The 21736-nt window shown below is 40.3% G+C and overlaps 1 protein-coding gene across 3 annotated transcripts in view; it reads right to left on the bottom strand.

Annotated features, from left to right (window-relative positions):
- The window catches only part of klhl13 (kelch-like family member 13), a 36378-nt gene that overhangs the window by 8111 nt on the left and 6531 nt on the right, over positions 1–21736 (bottom strand). Inside the window, exons 1-6 of one of the 3 annotated variants that reach the window (XM_076750329.1) lie at positions 21112–21347; positions 11546–11617; positions 6581–6722; positions 4656–4788; positions 3178–3374; positions 1383–2178 (exon numbers count right to left, since the gene is read on the bottom strand). In XM_076750329.1, the coding sequence (XP_076606444.1) occupies positions 1383–2178; positions 3178–3374; positions 4656–4788; positions 6581–6722; positions 11546–11617; positions 21112–21209 (1438 nt within the window). In that variant the 5' untranslated portion in view covers positions 21210–21347. Of the gene's footprint in view, positions 1–1382; positions 2179–3177; positions 3375–4655; positions 4789–6580; positions 6723–11545; positions 11618–21111; positions 21470–21736 lie in introns of those variants that run through there. The other 2 variants (XM_076750330.1, XM_076750331.1) reach the window with 2 other exon arrangements.

Here is a 21736-nt window from a genome sequence, read left to right as displayed (position 1 = left end):
TTAACAATCTGACTGTGGAATGATTGCGTGACAGAATACTATTTATTTTTCTTTCATTGGTGTGACTGAAGTAAACAGTGTTGTAATTACTTTTCTAAAAGACCTGAGTGAAAGAGAGATTTGTCTGACAAACCTACATTGAAGAAAGAGATCATAATGAGGACGGACATCTTAAAAATGAAATCGGTTTTCTAAGAACAGTTTAAAAGAGCAAAACCAAGACGACTGAGAAATGGAATCAGATTACGTAACCAAAAAAACAAAGTCTACCATTCATGATCGAAAGCTTCCTCCTATATATATCCCTGTTGACGTCCGTTCAGCTTTTCATTTAGAATTTGGGCATTTCAGACGTAACAATAAAACCACACCCATGTGACCTAACCAGAGTAAACAAATATAATACAAGGGCTGGGCACATCAAGGCTAAACCACATGCAATGAAAGAGCAGTGGAACGTGAAGCAGAAAAGGCAGTTGTGTAGATGGGCAGTGAACCGAGGCCGTGTTCTTTGGTCTAATTATAACCCAGAAGAGAAGACTGCTCACACAGTGGCCTCTCTCTGTCTGCTGCAGTTACAGAGCTGAATTTAAGTATTGGGTGGCACCTCTCTGTGGTCCACAGTTACAGCTGCAGAGATTCCAGGTTGGTTACTCAGCATCAACAACCAAACTACAACGAATGGACAGAAATATATCAGTTCACGGAATTGTTTCTACCAGAGGGGTGAACAAATAATGTGAAATGAAGAAAATCATCAGATTACTGACAGGAGGTGATATGACACGACCACTTCATAATCATTGAATATTCCACTGAAAAAAGGTATTCAAACATTCCCTTAATCCTCTCTGCCGGGACGGTTCCTGTCCCAGCTTCAGATGAGTCTCAGGACCTGTGAGTAAATGGTTAATCTCAACAGGAATACTTAAGGGTGCAGTTTGTGGCTTTGTTGTATTGGATTGTACTTTATTAAGAGGTGAGAAAAAAAATACCAAAACTTACAGTATAACAAAATGAAACCAGAAACATCACCTCACCAAAATACAAAACAACACACAATGCTAAACATTACAAAGGATTGTGCGTCTGTCTCTGTACTGGATTACATTAGATCGTACAGGTGTTGTGGATAATGGGTACATCCTCTGAATTCAATGAAATTACACAGAGATTATGCACGCGACATGTTGAAACAGCAAATGACGTGTTGGCACAACACTTGATTACCAGCGTCAGTATGCTTGCAGCCTTATTAAACTGCACATTCTTTCTCCTACTGCTCCTTCATATTTAGGTGTATAATCTCATACAATATTAATTAAAAGGCTTCTGTTGTTGCTTAAAAAGGAAAGGTAAATCAAGTAGGGAAATAAACTCACCGAGCTCCCCGGCAGCATTCCTTCCACCGACAGCATAGAGGTGTCCCTTGAGTGCGCTGAGGTGGAAGAACGTACGTTTCTCATTAAGGCATGCCACCTGCATCCACTTGTTGTAGCGAGGGTCGTACCGGAATACGGTGTCCACCGCTGTCTTGCCTTTGGTGTCGTAGTTGCTTTGGCCACCCACCACGTAGAGAAAGTTGCCGATGACTGCAATGCCGTGTTGGTAGCGGGGTGCATCCATAGGAGCCAGCGCCTTCCACTCATGAGCCTTCTCATCAAAAAGACGCAGCTCCTTACTTACAACTAGCTGCTGGCGCAGAACACCACCCAGGGTGACCAGGTGGGCACTGTCTGAGCGGATGGCTGTCCGTTCTGACTGCATAACTGGTTGCATGTAGGGCATCATTTGGTAGTTACTAGCCTCCAGGAGAAGGTTGACGCAGGTGTTGTCCGTGCGCATAAAGTCCACTGTCTGCACGTGATTGATGAGCTCCTGCGGGTTCATGAGGGGAAAGCGGATGTTCTTCATGAGCTTTGGGGCATAGTCCATACGACCGTCTTCGTAGCGTAGCCAGCGGCAAGCCGCCTTGAACAGGTCCAACTCAGTGCAGTGTTTCAAGCTGTTGCTGGACAGTACAAAAGCCAACCGTTCAAATGGTAGCTTGACAAACTCTCCCGTGCCCAGCAGCGACGGAAAGTTCTTCAGGATGAAATTGTTGACATATTTATCCACCTCTGTGAGGTTATACGTGTTGGCAATGCGCCCCACCTCTACACAGTTATCAAGAGACACCTGCAGGGAAGAGGAAATCAAAATCTTAAGAAGCTGCAACAAAGAAGAACAACACATCTGAGGACATGAGTGACTGGATCTTCACAACTTGTGCAGAGAGACTCACCTCCTTACACACGGTGATTTCTAACTATAAAATAGCAGTGATTTAGTACTGTAGGATGGCAATTACAGCCAAGTAACATACAGTCTACACCTACTACACAGAACATATGCAGCAGAGTATTTGCTGCTTTATGTAACTGTAACTTAATACCTTTTAGTTTTTCAACTGTTGGCAAGATAAATATGGAATTTTAAGTTATCAATATGGGCTCTAGGAATTATTGATGAAGGAAAATCATTAATTAATCAATAAAGAAAGCAATTATTAATTGCAGCCCTGGTTTGCATCCACACAAATTAGTTTGTTACACTTTAGCAGCCCATATACAAACCTTTAGACACACCAAAGTGCATATTCAGTGAAACGACTCATTATATAGACTTTTCTCCTAAAGAAAGAAATGTTTATACAGACTGACTGTTAGGATTTTCTATCAGAGCACGTTCAACATCTTACCTGGTGCCCTTCTCCCAAAGCAGATTCATTATGTTTAGTAAAAAGAGTACTTTCAGGTTTTCAGAGTACTTATTCCACCAAGTTCAAATTATTATCAAAGATTATTTCTTCTGACTGGCAGTTTCTACTTAATAACAACAACAAAAAATAGACCGCACGCACAAAGTCCTTATTGAAATGCGACTTTATGTTCATGCCTGCCTCCTCCTCTAACCTGAAGGCATTCTCGTGGGACTTGAAGAGAAGTTTAAAAGCCAAAATATTTTGGGAAATTCATTTTTAGAGCAAACCACAGCTTCTGTTTGAAATTATTTTTGAAATCATAATAATAATATCCAGTTATTTCAGCCAATGAACAGAAAATGTATGAGTGGTGAAGACTAGCGGGAAGCTGTGTACTGCAGAGTGGACAGTGCACGGCTGGTGTGCTTCCTTACCCCAGATATAAGAAAAACCTTGCAGAAGTCCAACACAGGAAGGATTTGTAAGAAGCTGGCTGCCTCAAGTGTGTCTTGCAGATTCTCCATGTTGAGTGACAACTTGGCTGTGTAGATAAAGTCAATGATTTTCTTCAGGCCTATTCGGTTGACTCCGTGAAGCTTGATGCACATTAAGTCCTGTTCTTTCATTCCACCTGCATCAGGAGAGAGTCAGGGGATAAAGAAACAGTAGGTGCTTACACGTGGTTTAACTGATGCGTAATCTTATTTGACTGACAGGTCTGTGAGCAGCCACATCGATTTGATTTTTTTTTTTTTTTGAAAGGACTTGGAAGAATAAAACTTACACGATGGAACAAATTCAATTAAGCTGAAAATAAAAAAAAAATGCTTTATTTCTTTTAGATGCGTTTTCCCTCCAGTGTAAATGTCAATTAATTGTTTTCTGTGTCAAAGGACTTATGTTCAGAGAAAGGATTGAAGGTCTTAGGCAGAATCCCATTGCTCAGCATCTACGCTCACACAGCTCCCTTATCACTAATGAGCTATCCCACACTCTAAGTCCAGTTTCCCCTTACTCCTACTTCAACACGCTCTTCTGTTTTCACTGCAGCACCTTCTTCATCTTAATCAGAAACTTTAAATGGCAAATCTTCAAACTTCTACTACTATCATGATATGAGACCTAACCTGACCCACCAACTGTTCCAAAATGTTTAATTCCTTTCACTGCTCTTTATGTACAGTGTAGTGCAAATACATAGGGTGCTAAATTGCTAATCAAGGCTTTAGTCATGAAAAATAAACAGCTTAATTGAAGCAGGCTACAGCTTAAACAGGTCCAGTCAAAGCAGTAAGGTCACTTGTATTAACAACATCTGTGTTATTAGTTTTCCTTTCATTTTAAAAAGCTGTATCAAACCTGGTACATCACAGTTCTCAGCTGAATTACCTTTTGCATGCCAACATGTGTCTTGTGTCTAAAAATGAGCTACAGTTTATCTGCTATTCCTGAAAATATCCTTTAAACACTGCAGGTCTTTAAGTGTAGTCAAGGTTCTTCCGCCTCTGCATACAGTGCAGCAAGGAGAAGAAAACAAGCTAATAAATCACATTTACAGTCATTGCAAGTACAAAGGACCATGGACATGAATGCACAACAATGATAAGGCTGCTTTTATAACATGGGACACTTTATGAATATACACACACAATGCTGGATGTATGTGGGCACAAGGTCAATTTGTGTAATTTCTCAGGAGGCAAAAGGACAGTGACATGACTGCCAAATGTTCATTAATTAAAAAAGATGCGTTACTAGAGAATACAGTGCAAGAGGGAAGAAGATATAAAGCAATCAATGCATGCATCATAGCAACAAGAAGACACAAAAAAGAACATCAGTGTAGCTGGGGCCAGTAAAATGACTAACGCGCTGTTGGGTACATGTTTCTGATCAGGCTTTGCACACTCACCTGTGAACATGGCTTTAAAATAGTCGGAGGAGGAGGCCATCATGGCGCGGTGTACAGGGAAAGCCTCGTCGCCGTCCCCAGCCACCAGTGTGACGTCACATAATAAACCTTCTATCCTCAGTTGGTCAAATCCCTAACAGAAGAGGATAACAGTGAGGGACGTATGTGACTGAGACCTGACCTATGCTGTGGTTTTACCCCCGAGGAGTCCTCCGCTCAGTCCAGGCCAGACTAAGAAGACCATGTGATGACACAAACAAATCTGTCTCAGCCACTGTGTTTGAGCCTAGCTGCACTTCCTGTCCGATCACAAACTTGAACTTCAATGTTTCAGCAAGGATCAATCAAAACATGTTTAGACACGGTGTGTCAGATGTGAGCTCGGGGACCCAAAATGTTTGTGACAGCACTTCTGGTCTGCTTGGGCTGTCTCACTGATAGGGTTTGTACTCTTCACTGTCTTGCTCATAACTGGTTCAGAATTATATGTTTGGAGCTACAGCGACAGCATGTTGTCCCCTTGTAGGCATGACAACATAATAGGGACTTGTACACCGTTTAGTCTCTACAGGGAAACTGTTGATATTTAAAACAAATAATCCCATCTTTATCCACATGCAGTCAGGTTTTTGTTTCCCTCACACATACTGTACTCATACCATATTCTTCATACATGCGCTCACTCATCTGCACACCTGATTTCATTGTCTACCACAATGAGGAAAATGGTATCCTTCATCTCTGTCCCATCATTTGCCATGGCTTACATCATAGCAGGAAGCACGAATAGCATGCAACCAAGAAAACATGCAATACATGCAACAACTCACTAAACTCCTGGAATAATCAGTGGGCGAGTTTGAGGTGGGCTGCTCCCAAATGCACCAACTGAGACTAGTGAGTCTACGAACTAGTGGCTACAGAGTGCAAGATCAGATGGCCTAGAAAAATCATTATCATTCCCTTACTGTGCTCTGACACCAAAAGATTAATGTGCTGCAAAAGCTGCCAACAGCCATTCATTTTCAATGAGAGCCGGTGACGAAGGGCAGCCATTGCTGTGGCAGCAGCAAAAAGCGCAATACCAACACCCACTCCAACAACTTTAGGTTGATTTTAACTTTCTGCAAATCGGTGGTGACATGCAAAACAGCCACTGAGTGCACACTGGAAATTCAAGCTGTAATACAGTGTCTTGTTATGTAAGCCGAAACCCAATTCCTGATGCTGATTCCAACTTTATTGTAATATAACTATTTAACATATTAAAGAATGCAAAATAAATTTTAATTGGTCATCATTATCAAGTGCTTCAGTTTCTGCTTCTCCTTAATGGTGGATTTTTGATAGATTATTCAGCTCTCTGGTACATTGGAGCCATATTCTTGTTCTTTTTGTGAGATGATGGGACAAAGTGTGAGTACACTTCAAGGAGAGAGTGGTTTGTTCTTTATCAATATGATGCTATGTGCCTCAACTGTTTGGGAAGAAAGTAGGTCACTTCAACAACTCCTATCAAAGCTTTTCTGTTCCATTCTCGATCAGCAGAGTTTCATAATATTCTTGTTGTGCTCACTCCTCATATCAAATCATGCAGAAACCAAATCCCAAATGCTTTCGGTTAATCATTGGAACATTATGTGAGCTATTAAACTGTATCCTGTAATTCCTTTCGACAAAGTTTTGATTTTGAAGCGTGGAGGTAGCTCTTCAACTGCAAAGAAATTCAATAAAGACAAGTTCTCCAGTATGTCGTCTTGCGGTAGGCATAGATTAACTTGGATAGAGCTTTATCTCTTCTCGACAGTGATAAGAAATCTGAATCATTGCCAGCCTGCAATCAGCACTACGTCATGGACAGAGCTCTACAGCATCCATTATTCACACTTCTACTTCATACTGTTGCTACATGTCTGAACCCTCACCTGAAGAACCACTGAGCTGTGCGTGTTGCTTGTGAAAAATCGAGTGTTTCCTGTCTTTGATGCCTGAAGATGAGCAGAGATGCCCATATCACCATAGCCCAGAGCAACTTTCATGTGAGCGTCGTCGTCCTCCACGAGGGATCTATTAGGAAAAAGGAAAGAAGTTTTTACTTCAGAAAGGGTAGCAAAAACACGTGTTTCCATCTAATTTTAGCTTATGGAAAGTAGGACAGAGAAGTGACAGCACTTTAGGACATATTGGGTGGTGGTAGCCTAATTGTTGGACGAATTGTCACCTAGACGTTGCTGGTCTGCGAGCCTGGAACAGCTGGGAAAAACTGTGGCAAGGGAAGAGACATGGAAGCATATTCCACCCTTCCCAACGTGCCTCTGGGCAAGGGACTGAATTCTCCCGAGGCATTTGCATTAGTTAACACCTTTAAAATCAGAACTCAGGATAAATGAGATAAGATTAGCTGTCACACATTTTTCTCCATAACATCAGCAATGAATATGACTCTTATCTATACTCAGTTCATTCCTTTTATGCCACTGTGTCTATTTTTAAATACTTGCTGGCTGTAACGTCTTAAATTTCCGCGGCGCGGGATCACTGAAGTTTTATCTTATCTTATTTAGAAGTCGAATGTGTTGGTTGTAAATTGTGAAATACCCGAGGCTAACTCTCAATAAAACTACAGTAACTGCTTAACATCAGCAGACATGTTAAGCCAATATGTATGAGTGAGCAACAAATCCTGAGATAATGAAGAAGGAACACACAAACTTTAATTTTAAAAACACTGTGTTGCAACAGCACCAGCAGGGGCTATGGATGGTGATGTTAGTTGGTCAGTTAGTCTGTCCTTGAACAATTTGGTCCAAAGAAACGTTATGTCACCAACTGGTCAGAGTGTCGTGAAGTCTGGTATGAATATTCTTGCATGTCTGAAGATGACCATTCCCAATGATATCTGTGACTCTCTGACCTTTAATCTAGCGTCACAGTCTGGTCAAAAGCTATTTGCTGGATTTCCATGAAATCTGTGAATATTCATTGTGCAGACACATTGAATTGTGGTATTTCAGTGAGACCCTGACCTTTAGTTTAGTGCCACAATTGACCATTTCCATTTAGGCGGCTGTGCTGCCATCAGTGTGTTTGTGTGTGTCATGTGAATGAGAAGCAAATTGTAAAGTGCTCCGGATGAAAGCTGTATATAAAGGCAGCCATTTTCCACTGTAAAATCATGTATCAAAATTTGAACAATTTCCCAATGAAATGTACTGACCAGCACATTCATGCCCCTTGGATAATGAACCGCTTCCATTTTTGAGCAAATGGATTAGCTGTCCAAATTTTAATGACCTTGTGGCCTTTCCTCCTTCCCCATACCCAGGACCAGCTTTGCATTTTTACATGTCATTTGCTCCATCCAACACATCTGTATTGCACTTTATAATTAAAATTATGGGCCGTAGGGGCCACCGGTAAGGCTTTAGGACCCAAGGCATAAAAAGTGCATCACAGAGAAGTATCATTAATCCAAAGTATCTCCAAAAATAAGTAAGAAGGTGAAAGTGAATTTACTCCATTCAAGTTGATGCTCTACTCGGATATTCTGCATTGTGTTAAGGCTGAAGTTATTGTGGAGCCTTATTGAGAAACAGACCATAATACTCATTTTTCTCTTTTTACATATAGTGACACTCAGTGTTTTCGACTCAAGCAGGGCACAAATGGATGTGGAATAAACCATACAAAGACACAATGCATTACATATCTGAGATAAATGAGGACGTGAAATTAGGGAATTTGTAAATGAGCAGCACAGAATCAAAAACGATCAATCGCTTTAAGAAAAACTGTGGCAAAAATATAAAAGCACAATACATGCACGCACATTATTTCTCAGTTTTCAGCACTCCGGGAGAAAAACTTCAGAGACACTGCTAACAATGACTGAGGTAAATGAAAGTTTTGTGTCAAAATGCAACTGATTTAAAATCCAGAGATTCTACACTATAACACAACTCTGTTTGTTGACTGTGTAACTGCCTAAGGACAAAATCTGCTCTGTGGGAACATGATATATTAGGCTTTCTCATCTGTATAGTCCTATTCTTCTGCTATTCTCATGCTCTAGGACAGTCTGACTGAAATGTAATGTAAAGTCCTTAACTGCTCCACAGAGAATGAACGTGGAAAGATGGCAAGAGTGACTCAGGGCCCCAAAGGGAATACTCTGGGGATACGGGTACATTTAGTGCTGCCAAAACTGACACTAGAGAACGAAGCTCATTTGGGTAACAAATTATAACAGTCTGCGGATCAACAAAATCAACACATTCGTCATCCGTGATAAACAGCATAACTGTCTCTTAAGGTTATATCAAAAGCACACAATGTCGATTGTACTGCTTTGACTTTGATGCCAAGCTCCATTGTACCTTGTTTCAAAAGTGAGAGCAGCTGGCCTTGGTGTTGAGAGTGCAATTTGTTAAGCAAAAGATGATGAAACAACCCAGCATTTCCAGAAAAGCAAGAGTTGAGGTAGGTATTTTTCTAAGTAAGATGTTGAAGTTAATGTAACACCACAAGGAATGGCTTGTGACTGATAATAATGGGGGTGGTTTGTGTTTGAAAGTGTCTTAACCTGCTCGGTTTTTAGTAAGGGGTGATTTACGGACAGAAGGGCAACGCAACACAATGGCCAACAAATATCTGCACTTCACACACAGTGAATGAAAATGAAGCTTAAAATATTACAACTAGTTTCCATGCAATATACAGTAAATGAATGTGGCATCTGAGACTTAAAAGCTGTTCATTTTCAGATGAAGATTGGCCTGGTTTTGATAAAATATTCTTTTACAAAAATGTCTGGCTCAGCATGGCAGTAAATGTGCGTCTTCAAACAGGCCCATGAGCAGGCAGTGCTTGTCAGATGTAGAAGACTAATGCTTTTTGGGTGGACTATTTATATAATGAAGCAACTCTAAGTCCTTGCATGGATGAACACTTGATTTTTTTTTGTGGTTAGCAGAGTGGTTTAACCATTTGTAAGCAAATTTCCCCTGTGCTTTGAGGGGACATTATTCAGCATTTCTAAATAAAACATAGCTTTCAGATGCTATCGTAATGTTTGGCAGGCTATTGTTAAAGCAATACTTCTTCCTCACATTTGAAATTAACATTTAAGGCAGATAATCTGACTTCTTTTACTTCCACTGAAAACAATCCTCTTCCTCATTCCAACTTACGGAGCATTAAAAAAGGACAAGATGTGTACATCTACTGTTATTTTCAGGTGCAGAAGGACATGCAAGCCAACAACAAAGAACTACAAATATCTCTACAAAGTTCTCATAAACATGCTTTGTCCACTTATTAGACCCAATATATGAGCATTACAAATACACTGCACCTGACACAGATCAATGTATAGTTCTTATAAAGGAAAAAAAAAACAAAACAACATTTGTAACAAGTGAAGGTAGCACAGCATGACACATCTGATTAGAGAGAAATGTCAGCAATTTGATATTAATTTGAAATACTATAAATATGATAATGCAAAAAGAGAAAGTGTGCAAGATTCTTTTTTAAAATACAAACATGGACTGAGGAAATTTGATGTTAAATTAGTGCCATTACAATAAGAGACATCTAGACACAAATTTGGCTATAAAGATTAGACTAATGGCTGAATCAATACTCTGTGCCTGGATAATGATTTTAAGGATTTATGCTAGTTCTACACAAATGCTGACCTCTATCATTCAGCCATGAGATGAACAGCAACAGCGATCAAAGGGGACACATAACCGGGCAACCACGTCTCCATAACTTGGAAAAACAACGCTTTCATTGGCATTTCCACAACATAGCTGTTGTGCTTCTGGATAGTGAAGAAACAAAATGATTACTTTGTTCTTAGAGAGTGGTAGGGTCCCTTTGAAGTTCACATGATGCACATCAATATGAAACTGTTCTTAATAATTATCTTTAAAGGGACTATTGCACAGTGATTGACTTTACCACCCATTAACTTTACAACCTGCATGAGAATGCTGGGAGTTGCTCTCTTTATGAAAAAAAAAAAGAAAACAAAAAAGAACACCATGCTGGAAATGCATAATTATATGTATTTGCAAGTTGTGAGTTATAGCTGTCTGGAAAAGGTTTGTTAACTCCAACACTGCAGACATCTCAGCACAGCTTTGGCTCCATAATCCAGTCAGAAAAGCCACTGAGGTTAAAAAAAAAAAAAACAAAACAGAGAAAGTTCTGATGGTTGACATGTTTAGTGAAAGAAAGTCAAAGAAAAAGTTACATGGCCACTTTATCTATTGAATTGTGGGATGAAAACGTCCCTTCTCCTGTCTTCACAAAGACACTCCACTTTAGGCCTCTGATACTCCGAGCTAACCTCAAAGCCAACAGTCTGATCAAATGTTTTGCGTCACCTCCCGTCGCCTCACATCTTTGCACTTGAACACACAAAGACTTCAGTCGACTAACAGTCAACTGCAGTCTTTTTTCAAGACTTTAACAATTAGGCCAAAGACATTTGGAATATAGGATGGATAAAAATTAAGACAAGGTCACATGGGATCTGATTGTCATTCCTTTCACATGCTGCAGAAGATCTGAGGAGCAGGTAGGAAGACCAGTGAAGATGAATTAACAAGGAAGACAAAATAAGCACAACACAGATGTCTGCTATCACAGGAGGTAAGGAAGAGTAGGCACAACTATATGATCTAGGCTGCACATTTTTAAAATGATGATGAGAGAGGATGGGATCGGTAAAAAAAGTACATTTAACAAGGAGATGATCATGGATCAAGTGTAGCAGGAATTTGTGAACAACACCACTAAATGCTGAGTGACTGGCAGGGCTTGAACAGTGGTCACAGTCACACTGACACACAGCACAGGCAATGTACTGGTACATTTACCCCGTCAGGTGGTAAGTCGGACAGGCAGCGAGGAGAGAGTGGGTTGTCCAAACCACAAAGGAGTGTTGGTGGCTGCCGGAACGAAACAAAGAAGACAACAGCTACAGCATCCCACATAAAAGTTCTGCTCTTCCCAAACACACCAGAGACCAAATCTCTAGCTGCATCTGTGGCATGTTTGAAGATAACTGTGACTCTGGCATTACTGCAGCTCGGCACTGACCAATACAAAAGTCATTCATTAAACCTCACAGAGTATTTCACAAACTATTAGCCTGTCAAATGCCTATTAATGATGCCAATTATGGGTATATTTTAGATCTGTTTTATGTCCATCACTTTTTTTCCTTTACTAATTCCTAATAAAAATTACTAAAGAACTTCAGATGAGTAAGATAAGACTCAAGATGAACCTTCAGATACACGGATAAAAACACTTTTGTCCATAATAAACTATGTTTAAAAAGCCTTCGTTGGTTTAATGATTCACAAATGTCACAGTAATTTGGTACGCATGATGCTATCACCACCACAACACAGAGCCTGAGATGAGATTCAACAAAATGAGGATGAACTGGATATAAAACCTCACAGCAAATGAAAGATTACGATATATACTGCTTATCTCTTACAGGGTATGCCGTTAGGTCAGAAGCCTTAAATTAGGGGGCATTAAAATGATCACAAAAAGCTCAAATTTCATCTGTTTCTCATCAAACAGTTCAAATATAAAGCACTCACCACAGGTGAAGTTTGAAGTCAGAAATTAGAGAGGATAAAAGCTCTTTATCTTTGGGTTTGATAAAAAAGACCAATACTAGATCTTACATCTCCAGTATAATCATATTAGAAGTTGGACGGCACGTTCATAGTACTAATTCAACTAAATCAGCCCTTCATATGTATGGTTATGGTACAGAAAAGTTTTTGTCTTGATGCTCTAATAAATAGAAAAGCAAGACCTGCAATTAATTCAAACTGCAGCAACTTCTCATGTTTTCATGATAGAGCATTTTGCTCTTACAGCCTTAGCCATTTTACATATTTCCTTCCAACAATCAGGACCGCCTGTACGCGGCCCACGAGACAATTTGATCTGCTCCACGAGGAAATTCATAAATACGCAAATTTGTTTCAACTTGGTTTGTGGATACGCACTTGCAATGATGAAAAATGCCTCCTGAACTTCATTACAGCTTGAAACCTGCCAAACTGGATGAGTTGCAAGGACAAATGTGCTCTCTGATGGAGTCTGAGTGCCAAACAAGCAGCCAAACAAGATGTTATGCAGTGAAGTTTTGTGGTGAGTAAGTAATTGCGGAGAAGTTGAAACCTCATTCAGACGGAGATTTTGTGAAAGACGTGCAGAGGTGCTAGCAGCAGATCAAGTAAAACTCTTAAAGGCATGAGGCATGAGGTTTCAGGACCAGAAAAGTAAACGTAAAGGAACTGAACATATGTGCTACACCATTTCATGTGGAACCAGCTGATGTGCCTGACGACCTACAACAAGAAATCATTGAGTTGTAAAGCAACAACAAGCTCAAAGTTAGGTACAACAAGCTCTCTCTGCTCTAGTTCTATAACCTGTACATATATCTAAGAATTTTCCCATCATGCACTGAAGTTTGCACCTCTGCTTGGGGCAACCTACTGCTGCGAGGAGTTCCTTTCAAAACTGACTCTTGCACAGACTCAGTTCCACTCAAGACTGACTGACCCAAACCTGGAAAACGCCAAGGCAAAGAGAAGCAGTTCCAGCCATCACACAGGTTAGTGTGATACGCGTGTTCAATAATTCAGTCGAAGGATGTTATAAATCCTGAAATGGACCTTGATAGGAAAAAGGTTCTCCACCCTTGTGACAGATCCTATTTTGGGGTCAGTGAACGTTAAAGCTACATTTATTTTCACCTATTAGGATTCTGAGAAGGGTTAGGAGAAAGAGAGGAACGGACGGGGATGGTGGGGGATTGAAAAAGAAGTAAGAGAAACAAGGATGGCAGTCTATCCCGTCCCTTCATGTCAGTACAAAGCTTAAAAACATCCTTCCACCAGTGACAGTTCAGGAAGCTAAAGTCATCTTTAGGCTTTTTCCCTGGGATGACAGTGGAAGGGTCTTAAAAGATTAATGCGTATAGCTTTGCTGTCTTGTCATGCTTAGCCATGCATTGATAGAAACTTCATTAATCTCATCTATTTCAGGTTCTCAACATCTGAAAGACCAATGTCATGGTTTCTGGTGCAAAATATCCAAGCACTAAAAACAATCTTAAAAAAAAAAAACAACCCAGAAATCCCAAATAAACGGATGTACCGCTAATGAAAAATTGATTGTAGCCCATTTTTCTTAGGCTAATTTGGCACAAAATGCATCACGCAGGCATTTAAAAGTTTCATTTAATTTTGATAGTTGCTTACAGCTACAGTGGACTAATGTGGCATATTGTTTTCACAGGAACGCAAGAACAGCCTGAGAGCAGATTGGCAGAGCAGCAAGAAAAGAGCAACACCAACATCTTTTTACTTTATACATATATTATATATATATGTGTGTGTATACTACAGTCTGGTTTGTGTTCTCATAACATGCACTTCAGGAGCAGAATCCATCCACTAGAGAATAGAAAGGGATAAGAGAAGGTGACAAGGTGCATGGAAACAAAACAAGGGCAACTCTCTGAAAACCTCTGAAGTGATGCGAGTGGAGTCAGGAGGGAAATCCTTATTTGTCCTAGCAAGCAGAGCAATGGCAGACACCTAAACTGAAGAGTCTTCTCAATCACTCAGCATAGCAACACAATTAAGCTACGTGCTGAACAGCTTCTACTTCCGGGGGGAAAAAAAAAAAAAAAAAAAAATCTTAAGAAGCAGTAGTGCTCAAGTAATGTTTGTAGAAATGCAGAAAATAGAAATCCCTATAGAATGTAATGCAATCCAATACATTGCATTTTCTTGAAACTTTTAATAGCCATAGAAATATGGAAATTTTAAAAAAGCTTTCCAATAAAATGCAACACAATTCATCAGTACCAGAGCCGACCGCAGCCTCAAACATTATTATATCAACGATGCTATGGCAGCATCACAGAAGCCTGATTCTAAAAAAAGTTTAGAAGACATACATGAAACCGAATGTGATCACTTGCTAAGCCTTTTTGACATGTACTCAATTGAAAACAGGATTTCTAATTTAGCAGTGGTTGTCTGTGGATGTCATTTCAAAAAAAATATCTTGCTTACTTATTAGCTTACTGCGACACCTACATTAAACGCCGCACCTATCAAGGTACAGCCATATGATTATCGCAATGTACAAATAGGCTTAGATTCAGCAGCAGCATATTTTTCAAGCTTCTCCACCTTCCCTGCAGTGCCAACACTCCCCCCCCCCTTCAACTCGACTGAAAAATTAACAACTGAGAGGAAAAAGTGAGAAATTCTCTCAACATTTCAGAGAATTGGGTGCAGCACTTGTTTCCCTTTTCCCACCACACACAGCGAGAAGCAGTAGGGCAGAGAAAAGGAGGGAGTTGCGCGGTTTTACAATCCTTCTCTCATACCGTCTCTATTCCATCAAACAGACACTGGTGCACCCAAAATGTGACAACAGGTCTGGCAGATAGATCGCAAATGTGAATATGTTTATCACCATAATGAATACAGCCATTTTTAATGCACAAGAATACAAGTATAATCCATAATCTATTCAGCGAGACACTCCCTTTTTATTTTTCCTCCATTCATAGAGTCCCAGTGAAAAGGAAGCGATCACTTATCAGACCATTTCAAACATCTGCGCCTCATGTGTCTGACAAATGTTGTTTGCTCTGCCCATTCGGGTGAAAATTGGCACTTCCCTTAATAATACTTTAGCTTAACCAACTGAATGGATAGTTGCAATGTGCTATTCATAGACTCACTAGTTTCTCTTTCAAATGCTGGAAATCGCACATGGAATTCTCATTAAATAATGGAATATCATAGAAACCATCGGCTGTAATTGAACTGTTGGAAACTGAAAAACTGGTTCTTTTGAGGGGCTTCTATAATTGAAAGAAAAACAGGAGCTATAGTATTAAAATATAGCTGTATCTGCTATAGCCTCCTCACATTTTTGATCAGGTTTAACCATAAAGCAAACTATACAGCATTAGGCCCACTTATATTTTCAAAGTATTTGTAGCTCACTCTGTCCAGAACAAACTATCCATGATCCTAACCCAATCACTGCTAATAACCTTGGCAGTCTGTACACCATAATGAGTCTGTAATTGCACTTTATATTCAAAGACGCTTAAAGGTCAAGGCTTTTACATAAAAAGGGCTGGGGAATTTATGAGTACCTAAAATTAAGTTTTAAAAAAGCACAGTTTTTCGACGAGCACTGCACGTGGTTAAGCTTCATAAGCTTCATAATGTGTTCGCGTGTGGGTGGAGCAGACAATCTGTCAACATGTACCGAATGCTTAATCAACCTGAACGATGCTGGAAGCAGGAACATGACCCAGTATGAGTATGTGCGAACCGAAAGGACAACTGCAGCCAGAATAATACCAATTTGTAAAGAAAGCTTGCGTAATCATTTTTAGAAATAGCTACAAAATACGCTGAACTGTGGAATCACTGCAGAAATGAGGAATTATTCAGGCTAAGCAGGGGATGAATCCTAAACAAAAAGGCAAGAGACGTGTCAAAGCAATAGGGAATAAGAAGTGTCAGCATAATTTCGCCTGGACTCAAATGAGTCGAGAGACATAGCTTTGCATACAAAGGGGCTTAATAAGTCATCATCTAAACAGGGATGCACAATTAGTTGCAGATCTTTCCACAATCATATAGATCAGCAGTACTGAAGTTTATGTGCATTTCACTGACTGCCCTGGTGTGGCACACATTCGTCTATGTGTGGCCAATTATGACTTCGGAATTCACAAAACAAAACAACATCTATTGAGTGGAAGAAACCTTACAGGACTAGCAAAGCAACAAAGTGTGAAAGGATGGAAGTGGTAAAGAGTAAGGTAGCTCCGACCTGACCTGCCGATCGAGTCAGGATTCATAATTATCTACTCAAATAGGAGGTTTGGGAACCTCTGCTGTCAACTGGATAGAGATTTGCTTTTCCAATCCAATCTTTAAACCTGCAATGACACATTTTTGGCCAAATGTTCTCTCTGGCCTTGACAGTACCAGCTGTCCAGTTGCCCAGCAGATTTTTTGAGGCAAGCAGTGCTATTACTATTGCAAATCACACTTATTATTGGGACTCTAAAGAGGCTTTTCTTATGCCACACTGTGTTCTGACATCTACACAGGAGCATGGTGAATCTGTTACGATGCATCTGATGAGGAATCTCAATCTGTGAAGCATCACGTTTTGTTTTTCGTTTGCTTTTTGTTTTTTCATAATCACATCCACTGACTGGTAAACTGCATGCTGAAACTCATGAAACTAAGCATGGAAACCAAACTTCAGCACACTTTAACTCAGAGAGAGAGAGTACAGACATGACAGTTTCACCTGACTGAACTCACTTGATGCTCTGCCAGCCAGACTGCCTGTGCCTCCCCTCCGGCCTTTCAATGAAAATAAATGATCCCTGGGTGACTATTGCATTTTGTACAAAATGGCCACAAGTCAGCAAGAACTTAATGTCCATTAAAGGGCGGGCAGGTAAATTAAAAGCTCCACCGCAATGATTAAGCAAGGCCATTTAAACTGTTTTATGAAAAAATATCATGTTGTCTCATCTAGCCAGGCATTTAGAGAGCATATTAATCATTCACTTGCAATTACTTCATTTAAGAGCATGCGGTTTCAGTTGAGCCACTTTTTTAGCTGGTGTGGCACACTGCACCAGCTGACACGTGTAAGAATGAAGACACAGGTAACAAACAATACATCAAAAGCAGCCCCAAAAGACACATGTTCTGTATCTTCAAATATGTATCCAAATAATGTGTGCGAATTTGTGCTCTAACTGTAGCTGCCCTTTAGAGTACAATTGTACTTTAGAGTACAACATTGTAGTTTAAACATCTTCGCTGGCATATCATCCCTGACTGGGTCCAATTAACACAGAAATCACACATAAATCATACATCTGGGGGGACCACCACAGTATAAATCTACTGTTTTATCTATTTTTAACTATGAAAAAACGTCTTTTTTGTCAGTGGATGTTCAAAGCAGAAGTAGATGAAAATGCTCCAGGATGAACCCAGCTCTCCGTCAGTTTGATGTCATCAGTCAAATCAACTGTGTGATGATTATTTTAGAATAGATGAACTGTTTAAATCGATCGAACAAATGAATCTGGGTTGGTAATAGGTTCCAAAGAAACGTCTGTAAACTAATGGGCCATTTACCTCAGAGACTGGGATTCAGCAGCAGCAGAAGGATTTGACAGCCACATGAGACATGTGAAGCATCTACGATCACAAAAATCTGTTAAGCAGACTTTCAAAGCTTTCACCTTACCGATAGCTGTACAATCTGTACGGAGTTTAATTTGGTCACACTGGCTTTAACTACAGTCTTCACGCTCGCTGTGCTACAGACATTTCTAAAGACTGGGTGGCTCTGAGTAAAGTCTAAAGCCATTTTACGAGCAGCCAGCATGTTTAGAGAAGGTTGTATTTTTAAAAAAACGGTGCATTTCTTTCCAACAAAAACAAATATAAAATCAAAACAAACATGTGACGGCGGCAAATATATCACTCGTCGACTCTGATGTGCTCAAGCAAAAGATGAAGGTCAAAATGTGCAAGATAAGGCTTTTTTGATAGATTTTCTTAGAGGGACTGATTTCCTTGAATTCTGCCTTAATGAGACTGTTGACAAAGAGTGATAGGGGATGTGGGGAGAGAGAAAAGGGGTATGGCATCTCCTAAAAGTCTCTGACTGGAATCGAACAGGCTTTGCCGCAGCTAAGGCTGCTGGCTCACCATGACGCCTCCAAGAGGTGATTACGAAAGGCAGCAGTCACACATATTAAGTGCTTAGTGCTGAACCACTGTAAGATGAGGGATGGCATTCATTTCAAGGACTTTTTTTGTGGAATGAAACATAAACCCAATGACGTTTTACTGAGCTGGAGATTATTGCATGGGCCATACCAGCACTGAACCTTACCCATTCCTTGCTAGCATGAAATCTGCACCACATGCAGTTTCACCAGTCTATATATAGATTAGGGCGGTTTCAAAACAGGAGAGCACATTGTACAAACAAATGTTAATTCTTGATACATCATGTACATCTGATACTCTGAAAGTCTCTCCTGTGTCTGCCATCATTCTGCTGCTTTGGATACAAGGATTACCCTAGCAGCAAAGCAGCATAGCAAGTTAAAAATGTCTCTAAAGCCAAACGGACAGAAGCACCACTCCAAGGGCCTATAAAGAGTGACTTCTCCCTGACCACAGAGTAACCTATAATTGGGGACCCAATATCAGCCTGCCTAAAAACACATCTTACAATATGCACGTTTCAAAATAGTAAGTGGTCTGGTGGGGCAGAGCCACACTGGGCAGAGTAAGGTGGAGCCGCGAGGATTGAATATGCTTCACTTGCCAGCATGTGCACACAATCTCCCATGAAGACACGCAAGCACCGTCCACAGCCACATAAGTAAACTTGATGCAGTCTCGTCTTTGCACTCTCATTTGGAGAGTCGTCATAGTCCTCAAAAAGACTGACTAAACTAGTCAACATGTTAAAACGATGAGTTATTTAAATAAACAGTTTTGAGATACAACTAATCAAGATTAAACATCTGAGAAGTAATATAGACAAGTATACTGCATAGAAACGTGCACAGCACATGGCTGGTCTTTAACTATTTATATAGAAATATATAGACTGACAGAGCAAGTGGAAGCATGTAGTGTGTTGCTATAGAAATTTAAATAAGTGAAAAAAAATGCATCCAGAGCCACAGAGAAAATAAGAGGTCAATGGTATTCAAAAATATTTACCAGTAAGAAATGGACTTTTTGCATCTATGGTCCGACTTTGGTGTTACGTTGTGCTGCTTTATTTTGAAGGAGCTTTATTACACATCAAGATCCCAAACAAATCACCAACAATGAAGTGTGCACTTCAATTTTTCAAATGTGCCGTTGACAAAATTGAGATCTAGACAGAAATTTCAGTTCTTCCATTAATGTACTGAAACATATTTTTGACCAATTACCAGATTTTATTTACAGATCCTATGCCTTACCTGGGTAATCTACAGACTGTCTAGATAAATCTGGGTGTGGAAGAAAAATAAAAACTGTGTGTGCCTCTCAATTGCGACAACCACTAAGGTGCCCTTGAGCAAGGCCCTCAACCCCCACCTGCTCCAGAGAGGCTGCTCAGTGGCCAACAGATAAGACTGTGGTTGTACTGGATAGCTTCCAGGTTTCGAATGTGTGTGACTGTGTGTGTGTATGTATGAAGCGGGGCATTCCAGTTAAAATACCCAAGTTGAAGAAAGATTAAAATCACATTTACCGAGTCAGCGGTGCCAATAGTACACTATTCATTTTCATTCGTTCATGACATTTTGTAAAGAGCTTACAAAGTGACACCATTTAGTCAAGGCTTCCGTGAGGTTTACTTGGAGGGTCAGGGCTACAGTATGTGGTAAATGTACAGACATATTTTTTACATTTAGAATGAGCCATGGTGCAGATGTCACCTCTTTCACTGAGGATATTTAAAGGAAAATGTGCAAAAACAAAGGTTAGAGTGTAGATTTCTCTGGCTGTGATGCAGTAATGTTCAAAATAAACATTTCAGTAAAACTAGCAAAATTAAGCTCTTAAGCTCATAAGTAAAGCTGCATGATGACTAGAGACTGCAGAAATCCAAATTTGAAAAAAACAAAAAACAAATATCCAAGTAAGCCTCGTCAGCCTATGAAATCACCTTTAGGCTATCGGCTAGCCTAGCTTGCCATGTAAACTGGGTTGGGTTTTTTCTAAATTTTGGCCCTCACTCTCTGGAGGCCAAAGCCATGTTACTGGTCAAAAGTCAAGGACGACACTTGTCCATTTCAGCAGAGCTCAGGAAAAGGGGCAAAAGAGAGGATGGTGAGAGGCTGTGAGGAGCACTTCCATTCTACCCTCCCCCCCTTCTGAACAGTAGCAGATGACAATAGCTTCTAAACCAGGGCACGCCAGACATCCTGACAAAGGCAGGCTCCTCCCAAGCTGCTGAGTCCCTGTTCCCAAATAAACATAGCCACAGGGAGAAGGCAAGAGTCGGGGATGTGGTGCTTGCCATGTCCAGAGACTAGCGGCAAAATGAGTCCTTCTGCTCAAGAGCAAAGCATTCTGTCAGCGAACCATAAAATGCATGTTGGACCAGGCAAATGTCTTGACACGCTACAAGGATCAATTGCATTCAGCCTAATTAGGGTTGCAACAAAAAAAAAAGAAAGAAAAAAGAAGAAAAAAAAAAGGTGTCATAATAAATTAGAAAAAAATTCAAAACTAAAAAAGCAAACAAATGCATCTGCATATACATTGCTAAAACGGTGTAATGTGAACGCTATTCAGCTATTACTCACATGTAGGCTGGCGAAAGGGGTGAGGACCTGGATGTCTTAAGAACTGGCACTGGGAATTTCCAGCTGACAGGCGAACCGCTTTTCCATTTCAACGGCATGTTGTTGTCACCAGAACGGTGCTACAGCAATACCAACAGCAAAGACCATTTCCATGAAAAGGTTTCCAATGCAGTCTTCCATCCCACTCTGCCCACACCATTAGGGGGAGGGAGAGCAGCAGCAGCAGCAGCAGCTACAGAAATACAGTGGTAGAGGCAGTGCAGGCTACAGTCAGGGTTGTGACTTTAGCGGCAGCACTGAGAAGCCAATAGATTGCATCCACCACGACTACTTGCCCTGCTGCATTCAAGGCTGTCTCGTGGTAGGAGGGGAAAAAAAGCCCTGCCTTCCCATCACCCTTTCAGGGTTTGTGAATAGCCCAGCAGCTAAGCAACAGTGCCACCTTGTTAAAGAAGTTGTGATTACAGTTCAGAGCTTCCTATGGAAAGACTTCGAAACCAGATAAAGGAGTACGAAAAGAAAACAAAAAAAAAAATAGAATTCAAAATGTGATTTTGTGGAAGTCAAAATTTTATTTCAGTCAGTGCTAATCTCCTGAAATAAAATCTACAACTGGACGATTTTA

Source organism: Chaetodon auriga, chromosome 15, assembly GCF_051107435.1.
Source record: "Chaetodon auriga isolate fChaAug3 chromosome 15, fChaAug3.hap1, whole genome shotgun sequence".
Taxonomy (NCBI): Eukaryota; Metazoa; Chordata; class Actinopteri; order Chaetodontiformes; family Chaetodontidae; genus Chaetodon; species Chaetodon auriga.
This window is presented reverse-complemented; position numbering and strand designations above follow the sequence as displayed.